The sequence below is a fragment of the Galeopterus variegatus genome, unplaced genomic scaffold (genome assembly GCF_000696425.1).
Source record: "Galeopterus variegatus unplaced genomic scaffold, G_variegatus-3.0.2 Scaffold686, whole genome shotgun sequence".
Classification (NCBI taxonomy): domain Eukaryota; kingdom Metazoa; phylum Chordata; class Mammalia; order Dermoptera; family Cynocephalidae; genus Galeopterus; species Galeopterus variegatus.
In genome coordinates, this window is record NW_007726797.1 from 214,549 (window position 1) to 235,810 (window position 21,262).

The following is a 21,262-nucleotide window of genomic DNA, read 5'->3' on the forward strand; positions in this document are numbered from 1 at the left end:
AAATAAATAAATAAATAAATAAATAAATGTAATAAAATATAGTGCTACCTTAAAGGAATTAACTGTCTAGTGACAGGATGGATATAAAAACAATCAGCTAAGTTCAGCATTAAAACCACATATACCATTCAGGTGTAACATAGAGGAGACACAGCCCAACGATGTCTAGGTCTGGATGTGTCATGGAAAGAGTGATATTTTAGAGGTTAACTAAGAATCTCTCAGAAAGAGAAGGGAAGGGAAAAGGAGGAAAGGACGTTGGCAGGCAAAGACAGCAGTTTGTACAAAAGCACAGAGATGTAAAACAGCATAGCTTTTGAATGAAATTGCAAATAAAGCATTATTGCTGAAGCACAGACTGTGTAGAGACAGTGGCCAGAGAGGATGAGAATTGGGGATTAAGATTAATTATATGCCAAGTTAAGATATAGGCTTTGATTCTGTAGAGAAGTAGGAAGCTCTTAAAGTGTTTAAAGCAGAAGGTGCCATTATTTGGTTTTCATTTAGAAAGATGTCTCTAGGATCTAATGGGGGCAGGGAGAACATTTAGAAAGTTACTGCAAAAATATACATGAGAGATGATAAAGGCCTGAATTAAGGTTTTGGGTTGAGCAATTTGAAGTTGCTGATATTTAACCATTTTTGACACACACAAATTTCACATGGTTTGACCAATCAGCAGTGAGGATGTAAGAGAAAAGAAGGACTTGAGAGAGATATAGGTAGTAGAATTGACAGGATTCAACAGTAGGATTAAAGGAGGATATGGTTTTAGAGATAATTCCAGGTTGGGTTATCATGCCACTCACCAAAATAAGACACTCCAGGAAGAGATGCAGCTAACACTCCCTAACTTGCTTACTCCCAACCCAATCTGCCAGGCTTTTTGGAGTCTTTATGCTTAATCCTTTGCTCTATTCCATGAGAATTCTCATCAATGGTTTAGAGTTTAGGAAAACCATAATTCTATTAACTAGATTACAAACAATAGACACACATTTCTGGCATCCGAATTTGGAACTCTAAGATAAATTCCTGTCACCCGTGGTAGTAAGGCAGGCCAATGAAGCCTTGATTAATCCAGTACCTCCAATTACCTTCATTACCTTCAGGTACTGTAACTTCATTTCAGAATCAGCTAACAGAATTATATGAGAGTACTTCAAAAAGTTCATGAAAAAATTAGTACTTTCTTTCAATTCTATTTTTCCACGAACTTATTAAAGTACCCTTGTATAACCAGACCATTAGTGGACACAAAAATGTGTCCACAGGAAGATGCATCCCAACTTCTTAAATCAAATTTAGGAGCCAACACTATTTAAATGCTATAATATTACATTTAAATTTGAAGATTTTGAGGCTTTTCTGTGAATTTCATTTGTCATAGATTTCCCTTTCCTTCATCTAACCTCCCACTTCTCCCTGCCACACCAAAAAAATTTTGAGGGGTACTCATTAAGCATCCATCAGCATGCAGATTCTCTGAAAGAGGAGAAATATGGCATGGTACCTTTGTAGGTGTGTGCGTGCGTGCGTGCGTGTGTGTGTGTGTGTGTAACAAAAGCAGCTTGAAATTATATAGGATTGCAGTTTTATAGTCACATTTTAACTTTAGGTTTACAATTCATTACACAATGGCTATTTTTTCCTTTACATATCTTTCTACATTGAGAGTATACTGCTAAAAAAGAAGCAATAGGAACCTTCATTCACATACTTTAATGATCAGAAACATAAGGTGTGTTCATCGCATTTGTTCCAGGTCAGAACTGTTCATTTAAATTATTTTTAATTTTAACCAAAATTAAAGTGGAATCAATGACTAATTTTGAGCAGCATTTCTCAAAGTATGTTCTATCAAATAATAATTCCAAGAAATGTTCCAAAAAGAAAAAGGATTGTATGGTCTGATTCATTATAGAAATAGTGCATCCTTTTTTTGCCTTTGGGATTCACAGCACACATTAGTACTATTCTAAAGAAATCTCGTCAACTTCATTTAATCCAGTGATTCCCTAATAAGTATTTGACCCTGGATCCTTTTTGCAAGTGGCATCTATTAACATTACACTAGACATACTTTGGAAAATGCTGTTCTGCACAATAAGAAAAAAATAAAATAGTGCTGTTCTGGAATAAGCTTTTAAAATAATTAAACACTAGGTACAAATTTGATACATTCCTATAGGTCCTTAACCAACTGTTGTGAATCACAGCTCTCTGCTTGTGTTATTCTTAAACTTTGAAGATTATACACCTTTAAAATCACCCTGAATTCTAAGAGCTCAACCCTCCAAAAGTTTGCATTGATTCGCAAAGTTTCACATTGCTTAATCATTTCAGCCATATGCAATGCATTTCTGTGCTCATACCACTGGGTAAATTCACACCTTCCCTTCAAAAAGTGCCCTCGCCTAGAACTCCTGACCATCTTACTGGACCTTTCAACTGCAGATACCAAAAACAGGAAAAGAAATATAGTTTGCCTCTTCACTAGGAATATTAAAAACTTCCTCTTATCAAAGTAGGCACTTTTCTTTACCTTTTAAAACTGTAACATTCTTCATCAGTTATCAAGCTAAAAACTTGTTTAAACAAATGCATTTAGTCTTGCACTCATTCAGCCAACAAACATTTATTTAAATCCCATACTGAGTAGGCTTTATGATACAATGTTGAAAAAGACAATTTTTTTAAGGTGGCTCACCAACTCAGAGGCTACGCCAGCCTGCAATCTTATAAATTGATTATTTCAAATCCAACCCCATTTCAAAACCTTCATTCTGGTCAACATTTTTATTATACAGTTTTCAACAGAATCTTGAGCTGGGTCTATTTCATTTATCAAGGGCAAATTGACTATAAATGCTAAATAGGTGAAATTTTTAGCATGGATAATTTGCTTTGGTTTTATATGTAGCAAAACTTAGCTTTCCGAAACAAAACCCCTTGAGAAATAGTACTGTAAAATAAAACATTGTCTCAAACTTTGAACTTTGAAAAAACATCACCAGAATTTTTGCAACTTTGCAGAGACATCTAGGGTTTAGAAGGACTATCTAGAGAACTGTTTCATTGTGTATATCTACAGTATATTTGTTATAAATGAAATAGTTAGAGAGAAGTTAAAATAATCTCTAGATTAGTTTTAGAAGTTTATTGGTTAAAATTATTTGTAATTCTCCAGATGAACCTTCTCACTTTGTGAAGTGGTACTAATATCCTTCATTAAAAAAAAAAAATATATATATATATATATACACACACACATAATATATATGTGTGTGTGGGTGTGTATATATATATATTTTTAGATATATATATGTATATAGATATAGATATGTATATAGATATAGATATATATATGTATATCTTGAAGTTAAAACATAATCTTATAATACATTCATAGAGCCTCTTCAAATCATATTAAATGACTGCCCGGGCATGCCACTATGAATTTAGTACATATACTTTTGCATTGACCACATTTGGTTAAGAACAAGGTCCCAGTAGGCAAACTGCCTGGATTTGAGCCTTGTCTTTATCACTTAATCATTGTCTGACCTTGGAAAAATTCATAACTTAATCTGAGCTTCAATTTCTTCATCTATAAACTGGAGATAATATCTAGCTAATGGGATTTTTCTGCAAGATAAAAATGAGCTATTATCTATAAGCTACCTAGTACAGTATAAAGCATATAGTTGTTGCTCCGTAAAGGGTAGCCAGCAATATTATTATATTCTTTTTGTCTCAATGACACAAGTACAATACTTTATTATCCTTCTTCACACATTCTGTTAGGCAAAGCAACTCCATTGAGTAGCTATTCAATAAACATTTGTTGAAGTCATTGGAGAGAGAGCAGGCATTTTAAAAGGAAATATTCAGATATCTGTTCTGAAAAAGTGAGATGGAAAAGAAGCTATGCTTGGACTTAAGGGGGGGGCACTGTTCATTTCTCAAGTACAAATTTCTTTCATTCATTCTCTGTTCTTCCTTCACCTACAATGGACTTTTCAGGGTGAATCGAAAAATAGAGGATGAAGTAACAGTCCAAGGACCTTTCCTAGGTGACTACATATGTATCTATTAATCTCTTTTGATCTTCTTAATAAGTTCTTTTGTGATTTTTATAAAATTCTTTACTAATTTTAAGAATTCTATACCAGTTCCAAATAAACAGTCATCAAGTAAGCAGTAAATTGGGAGGTTAGAACAGGCTTTAAAATATAGTTTCACATTTTCCAAAAGAAGTTGATGGGAAAAGACTTACTAGATGCCAGAATACAGCTATTATAACTCAGTTCTTGAACTTCATTGATTTAGAATGTTTGATCGCTAAAGTTTAGGTGCAGAGTGAAGATATTGTCTATAAATAGTTTTCTTAAAAGTTTACATAAGATAGGATAAAGGAAACCTTTTTTCAAATTTTTTGCAAATTAATTTGAAAAATATTTCTAATAACAGTTAGTTTGTATCATTGAAAGTAACTCAGTCTACTCCTTAAAATATCCAGAGCTTAAATCAAATTACTAAAAATAGTGCAAACAAGCAAAGAAAATTACATTAAAAATATTCTATAATTGAAACTTCCCACTAAATCATATTTAGTCCAAGAGTCCTAAGACAACAGAACCCTAAGTGGGATGAAGACAAAAATGGGTACTAGCCATAAATGTGACCATTATTTTTTTCATCTATCTTTTGCCAGATATTTGGGTTTTTTCCCATCATTTCAGACATTTATCATTTCTTTGTGTTAGGAGCATTTAAAATCCTCTTTTCTTGCTATTTGAAAATATACAATGAGTTGTTGATTACAGTCAGCCTGCATGGCTATAGACCACTGGAATTAATTCCTCCTATCTAGCTATAATTTTGTATTCATCAACCAACCTCTCCCAATCCTCCCTACCCTTTCTCGTTCCCAGCCTCTGGTAACTACTATTCTACTCTCTACTTCTGTGAGATCAACTATTTTAGCTTTCACTTATGAGTGAAAACATGCAGTATTTATCTTTCTGTGCCTGGCTTATTTTGTTTAACACGGTGCCCTCCAAGCTCATCCAAGTTGCTGCAGATGACAGGATTTTACTTTATATGGTTGAATAGTATTCTGTATATATATACACCACATATTTTTTGTCCATTCATCTCTTGATGGACACTTGGGTTCATTCCATTATCTTGGCCATTGTGAATAGTGCTGTAATAAACATGGGAGTGCAGGCAGCTCTTCAACATAACTGATTTTCTTTCTTTTGGATATATACCTCATAGTGGGATTGCTAGATCATATGGTAGTTCTGTTTTTAGTTTTTTGAGGAACCTTCATACTGTCTTTTGTAATGGCTGTACTAATTTGCATTCCCATCAACAGTATATAAAAGTTCCCTTTCTTTGCATCCTCACTTGCATTTTTTTTTTCTTTATCTTTTTTGTCTTTTTTCTTTGTCTTTTTTGTCTTTTTTTCTGGCAGCTGGCCAGTGTGGGGATCAAACCCTGGACCTTGGTGTAGTCAGCACCAAGCTCTAACCAACTGAGCTAACCCATCAGACCTATTTTTTGTATTTTTGATAGTAGCCATTCTCACTGGAGTGAGATGATACCTCATTGGGGTTTTTATTTTTATTCCCTGATGATTAGTGAAGTTGAGCATATTTTCATATACCTGTTGGCCATTTGTATGTATTCTGAGAAATGTCTGTTCAGCTCATTTGCCCATTTTTTGATCAGATTATTTGCTTTTTTGCTATTTAATTGAGTTCATTGTCTATTCTGGATATTAATTCCTTTTCAGATGAATAGTTTGCACGTATTTTCTCCCATTCTGCAGGTTGTGCCTTCACTCTATTGATTGTTTCCTTTGTTGTGCAGAAGCTTTTTAGTTCGATATAATCACATTTATCTATTTTTGCATTTGTTGCCTGTGCTTTTGAGGTTTTCTTAATGAGGTCTTTGCCCAGACCAATGTCCTGAAGTGTTTCCCCTATGTTTTCTTCTAGTAGTTTCATAGTTTCTGGTCTTACATTTAACTCTTTAATCCATTTTGAGTTGATTTTTGTTTATGGTGAGAAATAGGGGTCTAATTTCATTCTTTTGCATATGGATATCCAGTTTTCCCAGCAACATTTATTGAAGAGACTGTTCTTTCTACGATGAATGTTCTTGGCATCTTTTTGAAAATCATTTGGCTATAAATATGTGGATTTATTTCTGGGTTCTCTGTTCTGTTCCACTGGTTTATGTGTGTCTGTTTTTATGCCACTACCATGCTGTTTGATTACTATAGCTTTGTAGAATATTTTGAAGTTAGGTAGTGTTATACCTCCAGCTTTGTTCTTTTTGCTGTAGATTGCTTTGGCTATTCTGGATCTTTTGTGGTTCCAATACAAATTTTAGGATTTTTTTCTATTTCTGTGAAGAATGTCATTGGTATTTTAATAGGGATTGTATTCAATCTATAGATTGCTTTTGGTAGCATTTTTGCAGTACTGATTCTTCCAATCCAGGAACATGGGATGTCTTTCCATTTTTTGTGAGTCCTCTTCAGTTTCTTTCATCAGTGTTTTATCGATGTCCTTGTAGAGATCATTCACCTACTTGGTTAAATTCTGTGTATAAATCTATGTATTTTATTTTCTTGTAGCTATTGTAAATGAGATTGCTTTCTTTATTTCTTTTTCAGCTAATTCATTGCTGGTGTACAGAAAGATATTCTTATATATGCTTTTCATGTGCTAACTTTGTAATTATTACAAAAACTTATGAGATACACAGTTATATTATCTCGATGACACAGATGAAGTCACTGAAATAAGAGAAGTTGAGTAATTTCTTCAAAGTCGGTGTTGGTGCTGAGATTTATTGAATCCAGAGCCCACTGCCTCCTCTGCCACAGAGATAGGACAGAGCTCTAGGAACCATGAGAAATGAAGGCAGACAAAGAATTTTAATTTAAGTTCTGCTTAGTCCCTTTGCATATATTCCAGCTCTCATTTGTCAGATTGAACCAAGAGGCAAAGGTGCTTAAAAAAAAAAATTATGAAAACTTTACCTGGGGCATCTGGAGAACAACTACGTGACACTATTGTAAAATTTTTAAAAGAATTTTTTTTTTTTAATTCCAAGTTTTGTTCTCTTTTGTTGATCCTGAGGTAGGTCAACATTTGGAGCAATGACACTTTTATTTCTTTGGCTTTGGTAGCTTATAGGCCCCTCTGTTCCTTGATATGAACTACAATGGTCTTTTCCACTTAGCCAACTTAAGTTGTCATCTTTTGATAAACTTACTTAAAGCTAAAAGCTTTTCCTTTTCTTCCATGAAGGAAAAAAATTTATAGTTAAATGTAATGATTCATACAGGATACTGTCACAAAAACATAACTTAACAATGAATTGACTGATTGTAATTCAGTTTCTTTATGTTTAAAATTAAATTTTATAATGCTGTGATATTTATTTATTGTAGGATGTAATTAAAACCATTGTACAGAGTGGTGGCATCAAGCATCTAGTTACCATGGCAACTAGTGAACATGTGATAATGCAGAATGAAGCCCTTGTTGCTTTGGCACTAATAGCAGCTTTAGAATTGGGTAAGTACCCAGTGACAAACTTCTTTTCTCCTGTTTTTATCTTGGGTGAAAGGAAGCACAGGAAAGAAATTGAAGTCAGACAGAACCTTGACTGGAAGCTTTTTGCCAGTGTGTGTCTGTACCTGTATCTGAATATATGGAAAATCATATAGGTTGTTACCATGGCTGTTCACTTTGGTTTTGCTTTTGATAACATTTTTAGGGTGCTGCTTTGGGGTCAGTTTAATTTTTAAATAATATTTCAAGTTATAGCCACTTAGAGAATATAGAGAACATTTTCATCAGGCTTCACAGAGAAACCAAACATTTAGAATACAACAGCAAGTGAAGGGTCTGCTATTCTTCCAGTGACCCAGACTTCTTCCATCTCTGCTGGTTCTCTCTACTACTGATTCTCTCTTGGCTGATCTCCTTCTCTAATCATCATAGTTTTTATTGGTTTATAGCATTGCCTTCACTCTAATTTCTCATCTTCTGTGTCACTCTTCTGTGTGTTTTGAATTCAAAACTCCCGACAAGCAGAGTCTAAATGATTCCCTTGGGCAGAATTCTTCACGAGAAGCTAGCTCATAGACATCTATCTTATAGGTAGCAACTTTTGGCTCAGGAACCAACCCCTAATACAGTCAGCCAGGTACAGTATCAGAGTCACATGGCCTGTGGTTAAGATTGCTTTACACAAAAGAGGACTATAGACTTAATAGGTGTGCCCTGTCTAGTTCAAAGCCATTTGGGTAGATACTGTTAGCTGCTCACCTACCTCTTAATTCCCACTGATGATTTATTTTTTATAATTCTCACAGTGAGGCAAGTGGACCCACCAACCCCAATCCCAGGAAGGAGAAAGCAAAACATAAACATAGTTTATCTTCCTCCACTGTCAGATTTACTTAGTTTTGGGATATGAAAGATTTGAATTTTTGTCCTCTTCAAGAGTTTTGAACTTTGAAACAATTTATAATTATTAAAAAAAAAAATCATAGGTAAACAGTAAGTAGGATGTAAAATTTGCTTTAAAGAAAATAGAAGACTTCAAGAAGATTTATGCTTATATTCAGTGAATTTTGTCTATGATTAGAGATGTTTTGGAAGTCAGTTGTCATCCTGGCTTAGCCTGTGATTTCCCATGTGGTTTTAGTAGATTACGTGAGTCAATCTAGAAGTCCAGACACCTTTAGGTGGGAAGACTATGAAAGGGGTGGGTGTCAATGGGGACACCTGTTACTAAACTGGGTTTTGTGCCCTGATTTTAAATGGCTCAAAGTGATGGAGCAATTTCAGAATATCCTTGATCTCCCAGCCTGGGGCAAATCTGGTTCTGTGCCCTTCATAACTAGTATCTTTCAGACAAGCTACAATTTCTTCAGCTTCCTGATAGCTGAACATTTGCCTGGATCTGGTCCCCTAACCATAAAACTGTATGAAATGACAGTACATATTTACATTTTTATTGTTGCCCAGTGTTTCCTAAGCCCCTTAAGCCTAGGATATAAAAATAAGCCCATACTACTATTTGATATGATTAAGGAATCATCGTTACAAGTTTTTTGCATAATACTATTAAAATAGCATTTTTGAGTCCTTTTTTTTTTTTTCTCTCTCTCAGATGATTGTAGGTTCACGTGCAGTTGTAAGAAATAATATAGAGTGATCCCTTGTACACTTTTTCCAGTTTCTACCAATGGGAACATTTTGCAAGACTATAATATTTTAACCACTGATATAATTTACCTATCTTATTCAGATTTCCTAGTTCTGTATTCATTTGTGTGTATGCTAAGTTCTATATAGTTTTACCCCTTGTGTAGGTTTGTGTGTCTTCTACCACAGTTAAAATACTGAACAGTTCCAATACCACAAGGATCCCTCCTGTTACCCATTATAACCGCACCCATCTCCCTCCTACACCTATCTCCCACCTTGTCCCTAGCCCCTGGAAACCCACTAATCTTATCTTTATTTCTAAGTTTTTGTCATTTCAAAATTATTAAATAATTTTAATCTTATAGTATGTGACCTTTTGGGATTGACTTATTTTTGCTCAGCATAATTCCCTAAGAGTCATTGAATTTGTTTTGTGTATCAACAGTTCATGACTTTTTATTATCACCTGTTGAAGGGTATCTGGGCCGACTCCCAGTATGGGGTGTTTAAAATAAAAGCTCCTGAGCTGGCTGGTTAGCTCAGTGGGTTAGAGCACAGTGCTAATAACATCAAAGTCAAGGATTCAAATCCCTATACCCACCAGCCACCAAAAAGAAATTAAAAAATAAAAAATAAGCTGTTATGAACATTTTTGTACAGGTTTTTGTGTGAACACAAATTTTCTTTTCTCTGGAAGCCTAGGAGTGTTCCAGAGGGGCTATGTTATTTTACATTCCCACCAGCACTATATGAGTGATCCAGTTTTCTCTGCATCCTCACCAGCATTTGGTATTGTCCCTACTTTTAATTTTAGCCATTCTGACAGATATGTAGTGATATCTCATTGTGGTTTTAATTTCCATTTCCCTAATGGCTAATGATATTGAACGTCTTTTTATGTGCTTATTTGCCATTTGTATTTTTTTCAGTTCTTGAGTTTTAAGATTTCTTTATATGTTGTAAAAGCTTTATAGTTTTACATTTTACATTTAAGTCTTTGATCCAGTTTGAGTAAATATGTGTATGAGGTTTAGGTAAGGGTTTGTTTTTTTGTCTTATGGATATCTAACTGCTACAGCACCATTAGTTGAAAAGGCTGTCTTCCCTCCATTCAGCTGATTTTGTGCTATTTTTAAGAAAAATCAATTGCTCTGTCTCTAGGATTTCAGGAAAAGTAAATCAGTTGAGCATATATGTGTGAGTCTATTTCTGAGTCTTCTGTTTAGTCCCTTTGATCTGTGTGTGTGTCTATCACTCCACCAATGTTACCACACTATCTTGATTACTGTCGCTGTATAGTAAGCCTTAATATCAGGTAGAGGAATTCCTCCCACTTTATTCTTATCAAGATGGGTTTAGCTATTCTTAGGGCCTGTGGCTTTTCATGTAAATTTTAGTAAAATCTTGTCCATTTTCTACAGAAAATCTTGCTGGGATTTTGATAGGAATTGCATTTGAGTCCTTATCTTTTAAAGATACATACTGAAATATTTGGAGGAAGTTGTGTGATTTATAAGATTGGCTCCAAAACAATTTGGGATGGCTGAGAGCATATGGATGAAACAAAGTTGGCCATGATAATTCTTGAAGGTGGTGATGGTACATATTGTATATTATTATACCATCTTTTCTGCTTTTGTGAGTGTTAAGCCTAAACTCCTGAGATGTCTGTTGAAATCTAGTTCTATGTAGTCTTTCACAAGATCTGAATTTAATATTACTTATCTAGGTTATTATTACTTATCAGAACCTTTTGGAAGGTTTCACATAGTCAGTTTCTAGAAAAGGAAGCAGTGTTTAACCTGATGATACCAGGTGCATATACAGTAAATATAACTTATATGTTAATTATTTCATATTCTAGGCACTGCCGAGAAAGATCTAGAAAGTGCTAAACTTGTACAGATTTTACACAGACTTCTAGCAGATGAGAGAAGTGCTCCTGAAATCAAATATAACTCCATGGTCTTGATCTGTGCTCTCATGGGATCTGGTAAGTATTTCTTCTTTTGATATCCATCAACATATTGTTGACATTAAATATTAAATATAAAACTATATATAGTAAATGGTCATTTTGGGTTTAAAAAAATTAGAAATTTGTTTATGTAAGATATAGGATTGTTTTTACACTGAAAATATTCCCAAAAGATCTTCACTGTAATAGAAAATATAGGCAAAAATCAGTGTTAAAAAGTTAATTTTTTTTAACTCTAAAATGTTATTTTATGTAAAGAACAAGTTCAGATTTTTGTATGCCATGATATTAGCTAAGGAATTTATTCAAGAAATCATTGGCATATCTTGGTATATGTTTCATGGACACATGAAAAGAATGTGTATTCTGCGTTTATTGGGTAGAGTAGTCTATAAATGTCTATTAGATCTTGTTGGTTAGTAGTGGTGTTGAGTTTCCTATATTCTTCTTTATTTGCTGACTAATTGTTCTATCAGTTGTTGAGAGAGGGGTATTCTCTCCAAGTATAATTGTGAATTTGTCTATTTCTCTTTTTAGTTCTATCAGTTTTGCTTCACATATTTTTCAGCTCTGTAGTTAGATGCATACACCTTGATGGATTGACTCTTCTATCATTATGTAATGTTTCTCTCTGTCTGATTTTGGTTTTTTGTTTGTTTTTTTGCTTGAAAGTCTACTTTATCTGACATTAACATAGTTACTTCTGCTTTCTTTTGAATAACATTCACATGATCTTTCTCTACCCTTTTAGTTTCAATCTGCTGCATCATTATATTTGAAGTGCATCTCTTGTAGACGGCATATAGTTGGGTCCTATTTTTTTAATCCACTCTGCCAATCCCTTTTGGTTGGTGTATTTAGACCATTTAATGTAATGACTAATAGGTTATGCTTTAAATCTGCAATTGCATTTTTTGTTCTGCTTATTCTGTTTCTTGTTTCTCTGTTTTCTTTTTCTGACTTCCTGTGGGTTGCTTGAACATTTTCCTCATTTATAATTGCCTTAAGTATTTCCTCTACATACATTTAGAATCATATTAGTCAGTGTTACAATTTTTGTTTCGACCACCAAACGTAATTCAGAAAACTCTTAGAAAGAACATTTATTATATTTACCCATAGCTTTGGATTCCTTTAAAAAAAAAAATTACTCCCTTTCTATTTAGAGAACTTCCTTTAGCCATTCTTTTAAATTAGGGTTTTCCTTCATTTGAGAATGTCTTGATTTCCCCATCATTCCTGAAAAGTATTTTCTCTGGATATAGGATTCTGGGTTCATAGTTCTTTTCTTTCTGCACTTGAAAAATGTGGTCCATGCAAGCTTTATTGTATGTATGTGTTGTTTTTAGTTTATTTTCTCTCTGTTGTTCAGATTGAGTAATTTCTATTGTTCTATCTTAAAGTTGACTGATTAGTTCCTCTGTCTCCACTATTCTAAGGTTAAGTCTATCAAATTTTATTTGTTATTTTATTTCTCAGTTCTAAAATTTCCATTTGCCTCTTCTTTATATCTCCTATTTACATGCTGAAACTTTTTTTTTTTCCATTTGCTTCAAGCATGTTCATTATTGCTGAGGCATTTTTTAAATTGTGGTAAAATATACAAAACACAAAATTTAGTGTTTTAACCATCTTAAAGTGTATAGTTTAGTAGCATTAAATACATTCTCATTGCTGTGCAACAATCACTGCCATCCATCTCCTGACCTTTATCATCTTCCCAAAGTGAAACTCCCATTAACACTTCCCCCCAGCCTCTGGCAACCACCATTCTATTTTCTGTCTCTGAATTTGACTACTTTAGATACCTCATACAAGTGGAATGATAAAATATTTGTCCTTTTGTGTCTAGCTTATTTCACTTAGCATAATGTCTTTAAGGTTTATCTGTGTTTATCATGTATCAGAATTTCATTCCTTTTTAAGGCTGAATAATGTTCTACTGTGTTTATATATCACATTTTGTTTATTCATTCATTCATTAATTGATGGATATTTGGATTATTTCCATCTTTTGCCTTTTGCAAATAATGCTGCTAGGAACCTTGGTATGCAGATATCTCTTCAAGTCCCTGTTTTCAGTCCTCTTCAGTATATACACAGAAGTGGTATAGCTGGATCATATGGTAATTCTATGTTTAATATTTTGAGGACTGCCATACTATTTTCCACAGTGGCTGTACCATTTTACATTTCAGTAATGCACATAGGTCTCAATTTCTCAACATCCTCAACAACACTTATTTTTTGTTTTTTATAGTAGCGATCCTGATGAGTGTGAGGTAGTATCTTATTGTGGTTTTGATTTGCATTCTCTAAAGATTAATGATGTTGGGGATCTCTTCATGTGCACATTGGTCATTTGTATATCTTCTTTGGAGAAATATCCAAGTTCTTTGGATATTTTTTAAATCAAGATTTTGTTGTTGTTAAGTTGTAGATGTTCTTTATATGTTCTGTATATTAATCCCTCATCAGATATATGACTTGCAAATATTTTCTCGCATTCCATGGATTGCCTTCTCACTCTGTGGAAATTTTAATTTTAATGAATTTTAATTTTAATGAAATTTTAATGAAGTCCAGTTTTCCTATTTTCCCTTTTGTTGCCTATGCTTTTGGTGTCATAGCTAAGAAATCACTGCTAAATTCAGTCGTGAAGTTTTTCCCCTATGTTTTCTTCTGAGAGTCCTAAAGTGTTAGCTCTTACAGGTTTTTGCTCCATTTTGAGTTAATTTTTGTATATGGTGTAAGGTAAGGTCAAACTTTATTTTTTTTTGCATGTGGATATTGAGTTTTCCCAACACTGTTTGTTGAAAAGACTGTCCTTTCCTCATTTAATAGTCTTGGCACCCTGTTGAAAATCATTTGACCACATATGTCAGGGTTATTTGTAGGCTACCTATTCTATTCTGTTGGTCTTTATGTCTGCTTTTATATAAGTATCACACTGTTTTGATTATTATAGTTTTGCTGTAAGTTTTGAAATTAGATAGTGTGAAACCTTCAACTTTGTTCTTTTTTAAACTTGTTTGGGAAATGCAGAGTCCCTTGAGATTCCATATGAATTTTAGAATGGATTTTTCTATTTTTACTAAAAAAAAAAGTTGGTTCTAGTTTTATATGTCAGTCTTATTAAAATGAACTGTGTTTAATTGTAACTCATTAGTCTAATCAACCTTAGACTACAGAACTTGACATCCAATTTATCTTTATAAAAATGTGCAAGTAAAGTTTCTCTGATTTTTTTTTTATTATAATACACCCAAAAAAGGACATTGTTAGACTACTATTATGTCTTTTTCCACAATTTTTTCCTATAAAAGAGCTATTTTTCCTGTAAAAAATAGCTCAGTCTCATCAAAATAAACATTTTGGGTATATGTTTTAGAAAGATTATACAGTAAGACTAGAACAACCTCTCAGAACCTGTTTTCTTGTTTCTGTCTTTCAGAATCTCTACACAAGGAAGTGCAGGATTTGGCCTTTCTAGATGTTGTCTCCAAACTTCGCAGTCATGAGAACAAAAGTGTTGCCCAACAGGCCTCTCTCACAGAGCAGAGACTTGCTGTGGAAAGCTGAGAACTGCCTCTCTCTGTTACAAGGCATCATCCCATCTCTGACTTCCCCTTTGTCCTCCATCCGGCTGCCTCTTCCAATTCATTCTCTACCATATCACTTGTGCATGCGTGTAATGTTCCAATACCAATTGAAGAACTGCTGTAGGTACCTGCCTAATAAGATTTCTAAACCCATAGTTAGTGTGAACATTACTTTGTCAAAAACACCCATAACTGTTCTCTTGTATTCCTGTTGCTTGATCTACATTAAGTAGAATGTGCATGTTGTAGTCCTATGATGATGTAAACTTGGTACTACATAATGACTTGCTCCTCACACATGGTAAACTACATCATAATGTGCTGGTAAATTAGAAACAAAGAATGCAGCAGGATCTGTCTAGCTTATTAAAGACAATATTGAATAGCAAAAATAGCTCCACTTTTTGGTGCTTGGGAAGCACAGTGACCAAAAAAACTGTTTGGCTGCTCATTCATTAGTCTTATCTACTAATGTCAAACCCATGGAACCTAGAGTTAAATAAAATTCCAGTGCTCTCACTCTTTATCCTATGGTTCCTGCTTTTTCCTAATTATGTAGACTACTGAAACTGCCACAATTTGGCAAGACTTCCTGAGGTGTCTGATTTCCTATTTTAATTGACTGTGATCATAGCCTGATATTGAAAACATTTGTAGTTTTCAGTGTGAAACTAAGGGATTGAAAAATCCCTATTATACTAGAGCATTTGGGTTTTGCCTATATTTTAGATTTTAATATATGTACAGTTTCACCTCAGAACTTCTTCTATGAGTAGTTAATTAGCATTGTCTACTACTTGTCTTTAAAAGTCACTGGGAACTTGTTTTCAACTGAGGAAACTGAGTATAACTCACTGGAGGGTTTTTTGCCGTTTTTTCATCATTCAGCATGAAAGCAAGAAGTTTCATCTTTCATAGTACTTTAAAATCTCATATTAGAACTAGCAGGGCATAGGAGGAAAGATGTAGAAACAAGTTTGTCTAAAGTAAAAGGAAGGCAGGTTATAAAAGCCATAGTTGCCAGTCCACCTCATTCTGCAGATGGCCTCCTACCAATCAGTTTCCCACCTCCACTTTCTCATTGAGAACTGCAGTAATCTTAAAGGCTATAAGAAAGCCAAAATTCCCAAGATGAGAAGACCCTCTTGGCAAAATATAGTGTACTCTTCACTGCCACTACCACCTCCAAATGGGTTTTTAGAGCTTCAGAACATAATCTTTGAAAATTAATCAAAACATCCCGGCCTTCTCCCCATACCCAAGTTTTTACCGTTACTGGCCTAAAAGGCAAAATGGGCTCCAGTATGAAGGACTGCGGGACAGTAGAAAGGGCTGCCAGGGAAATGACAGGAGCTCCTTCCTCTCCAACATGACATGCTACACACCTCTTGAGTGACCTAAGTCGGACATTTGACTCTAAAACAGCCATCAGTCAAGAAAGTTAAAACCCTAATGGAAGTAAAGAATCTTTTGAGTGATTATTCCCTTTGATGTCCAAATAAGGGACTGTTGAGTGTTTATGCTACACTTGCTGTAAGAATGATCTTTATTGTCTTTCTCCTGGGCTGGAGAGTAGACTATATTTTATTATAGGTTTTGAAAGACATCTGTAATGTTGCATAATAGACTGTCCATACTAATAACTTAATAAATAAATAGTATATTGAACTGTAATGGCATCATTTGGTTTGTTTGTATATTTTACCTATATTTCCTGCTCCTAGAACAGTGCTTGTCATTGTTGCTGCTCATTAAGTACTTGTTGAATGAGTGAATGAATTCCTACTTCCATGAAGTTTCCAGGCTGCTTGAACTGTTAGAGAATTTGAGATTTAGATAGTTTGAGTTCAGAAAAAGAAATTTTTTGATAGTAGGATCTGTCCCTGTTGAAAAGCATTATTATAAAGAAAACTTCAGCACATATATAGACAATTTTCAATTTTCAGGATTAGGTTTTAAAAAATAGCTAGATTTTTTTTTTTTTTAATCTTCATCAAGAAAGTATAAAGCCTAATCCTCTCATGCTTTGAAGCCTCTTATTTTTGGCTTTTGGATTTTTAAAGTTATATAACTTTAGGGCCGAGCCCGTGGCGCACTCGGGAGAGTGCGGAGCTGGGAGCACAGTGACGCTCCCGCCGCAGGTTTGGATCCTATATAGGACTGGCCGGTGCGCTCGCTGGCTGAGCGCAGTGTGGGTAACACCACACCAAGGGTTGCGATCCCCTTACCGGTCACAAAAAAAAAGACAAAAAAAAAAAAGTTATATAACTTTAGAGATCTTCATTAGATTTTATCTTAATTTTTTAAAGGCTTAACCCAGGCTTCCAGTATATATACTTTAAATGTAACAATAGAGCTTTTCAAAGCTATATCATCTATTTTCAAGTATAATTGAGAGATATTACTTAATATTGTAAAGTTACCTTGTCATTTATTGATTCCAGGAATCAATTTTCCTAAAGGAAAGAAACTCTGGAGGTACCCTCAAATTACAGACAAAAATTAATATTTATGTGCATGCTTATTTTGAATTTTATAACCATATCTTCTTTAAAATTGGCCTCCCTTCTAGCCAAATGATTTTTTTTTTTAAAGAGCTGCCATACAAAGAATAGAGTCAATCCTGATGGGTAGCTGGGTGTACCCCTACCCTCTGGGTGTCCATGTACTGACATGAAAAACCCCTTTTCCTTTAGGACCTTTCACAGTGTTCCCCCACTGTCAGCATCCTACCACCAGAAGGACCAGAGAAGGGCAGCACCTCTGACCTTGACCTCTTGTCAGGGAAATTCTGCTCAGCTTCTTGGTGCTTAGTTGCTCTCTGTACAGCGTAGGCACATCAGACAATACCTAAAATGACTCAGAACTTATGAAGGAGGGGAAAATTGACTGGTATTCTAAGATAATATACAGGCATGTAGATTGCAACCAAAAACAAGAAGATAAGGAATTGCAACATCGGGGTAAACAACCGAGAGAAAATATAGAGTAGCTTTGACTTCAGACCCATCTTTGTAGGGACGCAAAATAGTCCCATTTCAACTGGAGCCAACCACCAGTAGACACTTCCTACACCCCACCCTCCCTTTTTTTAAGTTTCTAGAATGCAACCCACTCTCCACCATGCTTCTACAATGACTTCCTTTTTTGTGTAGGTAGGAAAGGTAGGGGAGGAGTCATTAATGAATCATATTCCACTGTTTTCACCCATGCAGCCTCATCCCCTAGGACCCAGCAGAAGTTAGAGGAAGTGACACAGCAGAGTGACCATTTAGCTTCATAATACCCTGATTAATAACTATTTAATCCTCTGCTTTCCCTCTCCTACCTCTTGCACTCTTGTTCCCCTCTCAGATAATTGTGAAATGCACTGACTTCCCCTGAGCCATGAGAAGTGGGAGCAAGATGTGTACTGACCTAAGAAAGCATCTGATGAAAATTCATTTCCTGTTAATATATAATGAGAGTTTAACCATGCATTTGTATGTTTATAACCTGATTTGACAGTCACTGGTCTATAAAAAGCATACTTTGTGGCTAATGTCTGATGCAAAGTTTCAGAATGATGTTCTGGCATGCTTTCCCACAGCAATTGCTGTGTGTTTGTGTGTGTGTGTGTGTGTGTGTGTATTTTATTATACAGTGAGAATTTTTCATATTACTGAGAACTCAGGAGGTTTTTTATAAACCACATTTTTAATGGCTGCATATTATATGCACATATAATTTACTGAACATTTTCACCACATCTGGACATTTAAGATATATTTTGAATCTTGAACCCAAATGCTAAGTTGTGAGCATTTTTAGATGCTAGAGTAGTTCCTTGACAAAACTATCTGGACTGATAGTCCCTTTACTTTCTGCCTCCAATTCTAAGTCAAAAACCCCATTCCTTTCTTCATCAGGGATCCATATCAATTTCTCAATGTGGCAGAGTTTCTTCCAGTCTCTGCTCCCTTTCTGATCCACGCCACTTTTTGTCACCTCCTGGATGCTACTGCTGCCAAACCCTCCCCACTCTCCTAGGGAACCCACACAGCTCCTCCCTCATGGGCATCGCTCCATCACGAGCACCACTCACCTCTTAGCGCCAGCTCCTTACCAAATGCATCAGAGTGGGCCTCCTGGAAAGAGGAGGAGCAGAGCACACCTACAAGCACCCACGGAGTTGCCACTCAGCTAACTGGGATCTAATTGCCTCTTAACACTGTCATCAACCACTACCAGCACTTTTGCCCGTCTTACCCTGCCTGTGAACCACCACTCTGATTCATTCCAAGCTGATAAACACTCTCCAGGCACCACTCATATGGAGAGGGAATGGATGGGAGGGAGAGCCTCCTCTTGCACAAGAATCATCATTTAACACTTCACGATTCTATCACCTGGCTAGCCCATTTCTTCCTCTATACACCAGGGACAGCAAGCTTGGGGCCCCCACACGTTTTTTGTTGGGTCCACATGATATTTTTAGAAAAAAGAGAAAAGAAAAGAAAAAAATGAATAGCTGTAAACATTTAAAATGTAAATGATTTTGCATAAAAATCTAGTTCTCTGACTTCTGTTTAAAATTGGGGAGATTAGCAACCAGGGACTCTACATTCCAGGAGTGCAGCACGTGGCTGTGGCCCCGTTGGGATAGGCATGTCCTTCCAGCCTGTCTCCACCTGGTCCACGTCCCCTACTCACCTTAACTCCACAGCCCCTGGAAGCATGTGCGTCTGTGGCTCTGTGGAGACCTCGCTTGCAGGCTGTCTGCTTCTGGAGCTGGAATAAGAGGAATGGATTTTTAGGGGCAGAGAAGCAAAAGGCCACATCTAAAGGAGGTCGAAATATTTGACCCAAGGGCATTTTTATAACCTGTGCAAACTTGCTTTGTTTTTATCCCCTTGGAAAAAAGACTCTACATTCTGAGGGCCAGTGACAGCTGCAGTCTGACTGACAAGTAAATGACAGGAACATGGAAACAGACAGCTGCAAGCCCAGCCTGAGTCCACGCCCACCCCATCCTGCTAATAGGAGGGGGCTGGTGCTGACCCTCCTGTCCCCTCACAGGGCTGGTAGCATCCTGTGGGGACTGCAGGAATTCAAAAGTCCCTTCTTAGCTGGATTAGGAATACAGCCCTTCTGTTGAAGCCAAACGCATCCTCACCATCCCCCTCCCATGAGTCAGGAGCTCTTATGCAATATGGGCCCCTGCTAATCCAAGCTTATTGCATTCTGCTCTTTGAGGTCTCCCTTTGGAGAATTCCTAACAGACTTCACCTACCACCCTCCCAGAATATCCTGATCAACAACAATTTCCTCTTTATAGCCAACCTCACAGAAATGAGTCTCCTCATTTAAAAAGGCTCATACAATTAGAAGTTTCACTCCACTCCCAGGCAAGACCCCAGTGAAGAAAAGCCCTGCTCCTAAATTTTACAATTCCATAATGTACAAAAGGAGAGGATGTTCCCCACACACCCCAGTGCAAGTAAGCCCCACCAGGCTCAGGAAAGGCCAGGTCATTCTCCATGTCTCAAGCCACCAGTGATGGCATAGACCAGAAGCTGAAATATGGCAATAGCACAGGAAAAGTTGCCAAATCTTGTTTCTTCTAGGGGTGGTCAACCCAGGACCAAAAAAATGCCAGAACTCCCCACATCCCTGCCATGTTTAAAAAGGGATATAGTATCACTAAGAGTTGAAAATGTCTTTGGAGCAAATGTTGTGTTATTTACCCAATAACCAGCTTCCCCTTTTTATTTATAGAACCCCTATTTTGTTCAGGGGAACAATGCACCAAGCTTAAAATACTCCAGTTCTTTTTTTTCCAAGTTTGTGTTACCATCCTATAGAAATCCCTGGAAAATGGTGTCCATTACTGAATTAAAGGACAAAGACCTGCTAGGAGAAGGCCCTTTGCCCCCTCACCTTTTTCTTTTCTTCCTTTTCCCTGCCTCAAACATTGATATAGCTCCAGAAGTACAGTAGCCCCCTTGTAAGCATGAGGTACAAACATGAGGATGGAGGGCTACACACTAAGGACAGTGGAGCAGAAAGGTGCCAAGAGCCTGGATCCTCAGTAGCATCAATGAAGTGGAGGACCACACCTGCTCTGAGAGCCCTCAGACTGCCTGAGACTCACATCTGTCTGTTGAAACCCCTAGAGTAGGATTTTCTGTTATCTGGAGCAGAATAAAATCTTGATTCACAAGGCGAGCCATTAAAGCATCAAAATCTCCTAGGAAAACTTGTTCTGCTTATAGGCCACGGCCACAGAGCTAGTGAACACAAATCCCAAAAGAGTAAAACAACTGAGGCTACCAATTTTAACACTCAGACTTCAGTAAAACTCCAAACAGCCTGACTTTCTGACCTAACAGCCTTCCTCATAAAGATTTAGTGAACACTTACTGCATACATCAGGCACCAGGCTGGGAGAAGAT

General features: G+C 36.1%; 1 protein-coding gene across 5 annotated transcripts in view; it reads left to right on the forward strand.

Annotated features, from left to right (window-relative positions):
* RAP1GDS1 (RAP1, GTP-GDP dissociation stimulator 1) overlaps positions 1-16,502 on the forward strand; it is a 138,514-nt gene extending 122,012 nt beyond the window's left edge. For all 5 annotated transcript variants that reach the window (XM_008571378.1, XM_008571380.1, XM_008571381.1 and 2 more), the window contains 3 exons: positions 7,478-7,604; positions 11,113-11,241; positions 14,681-16,502. In XM_008571378.1, the coding sequence (XP_008569600.1) occupies positions 7,478-7,604; positions 11,113-11,241; positions 14,681-14,808 (384 nt within the window). In that variant the 3' untranslated portion in view covers positions 14,809-16,502. The remainder of the gene's footprint in view (positions 1-7,477; positions 7,605-11,112; positions 11,242-14,680) is intronic.
* Positions 16,503-21,262: the final 4,760 nt, after the last annotated feature.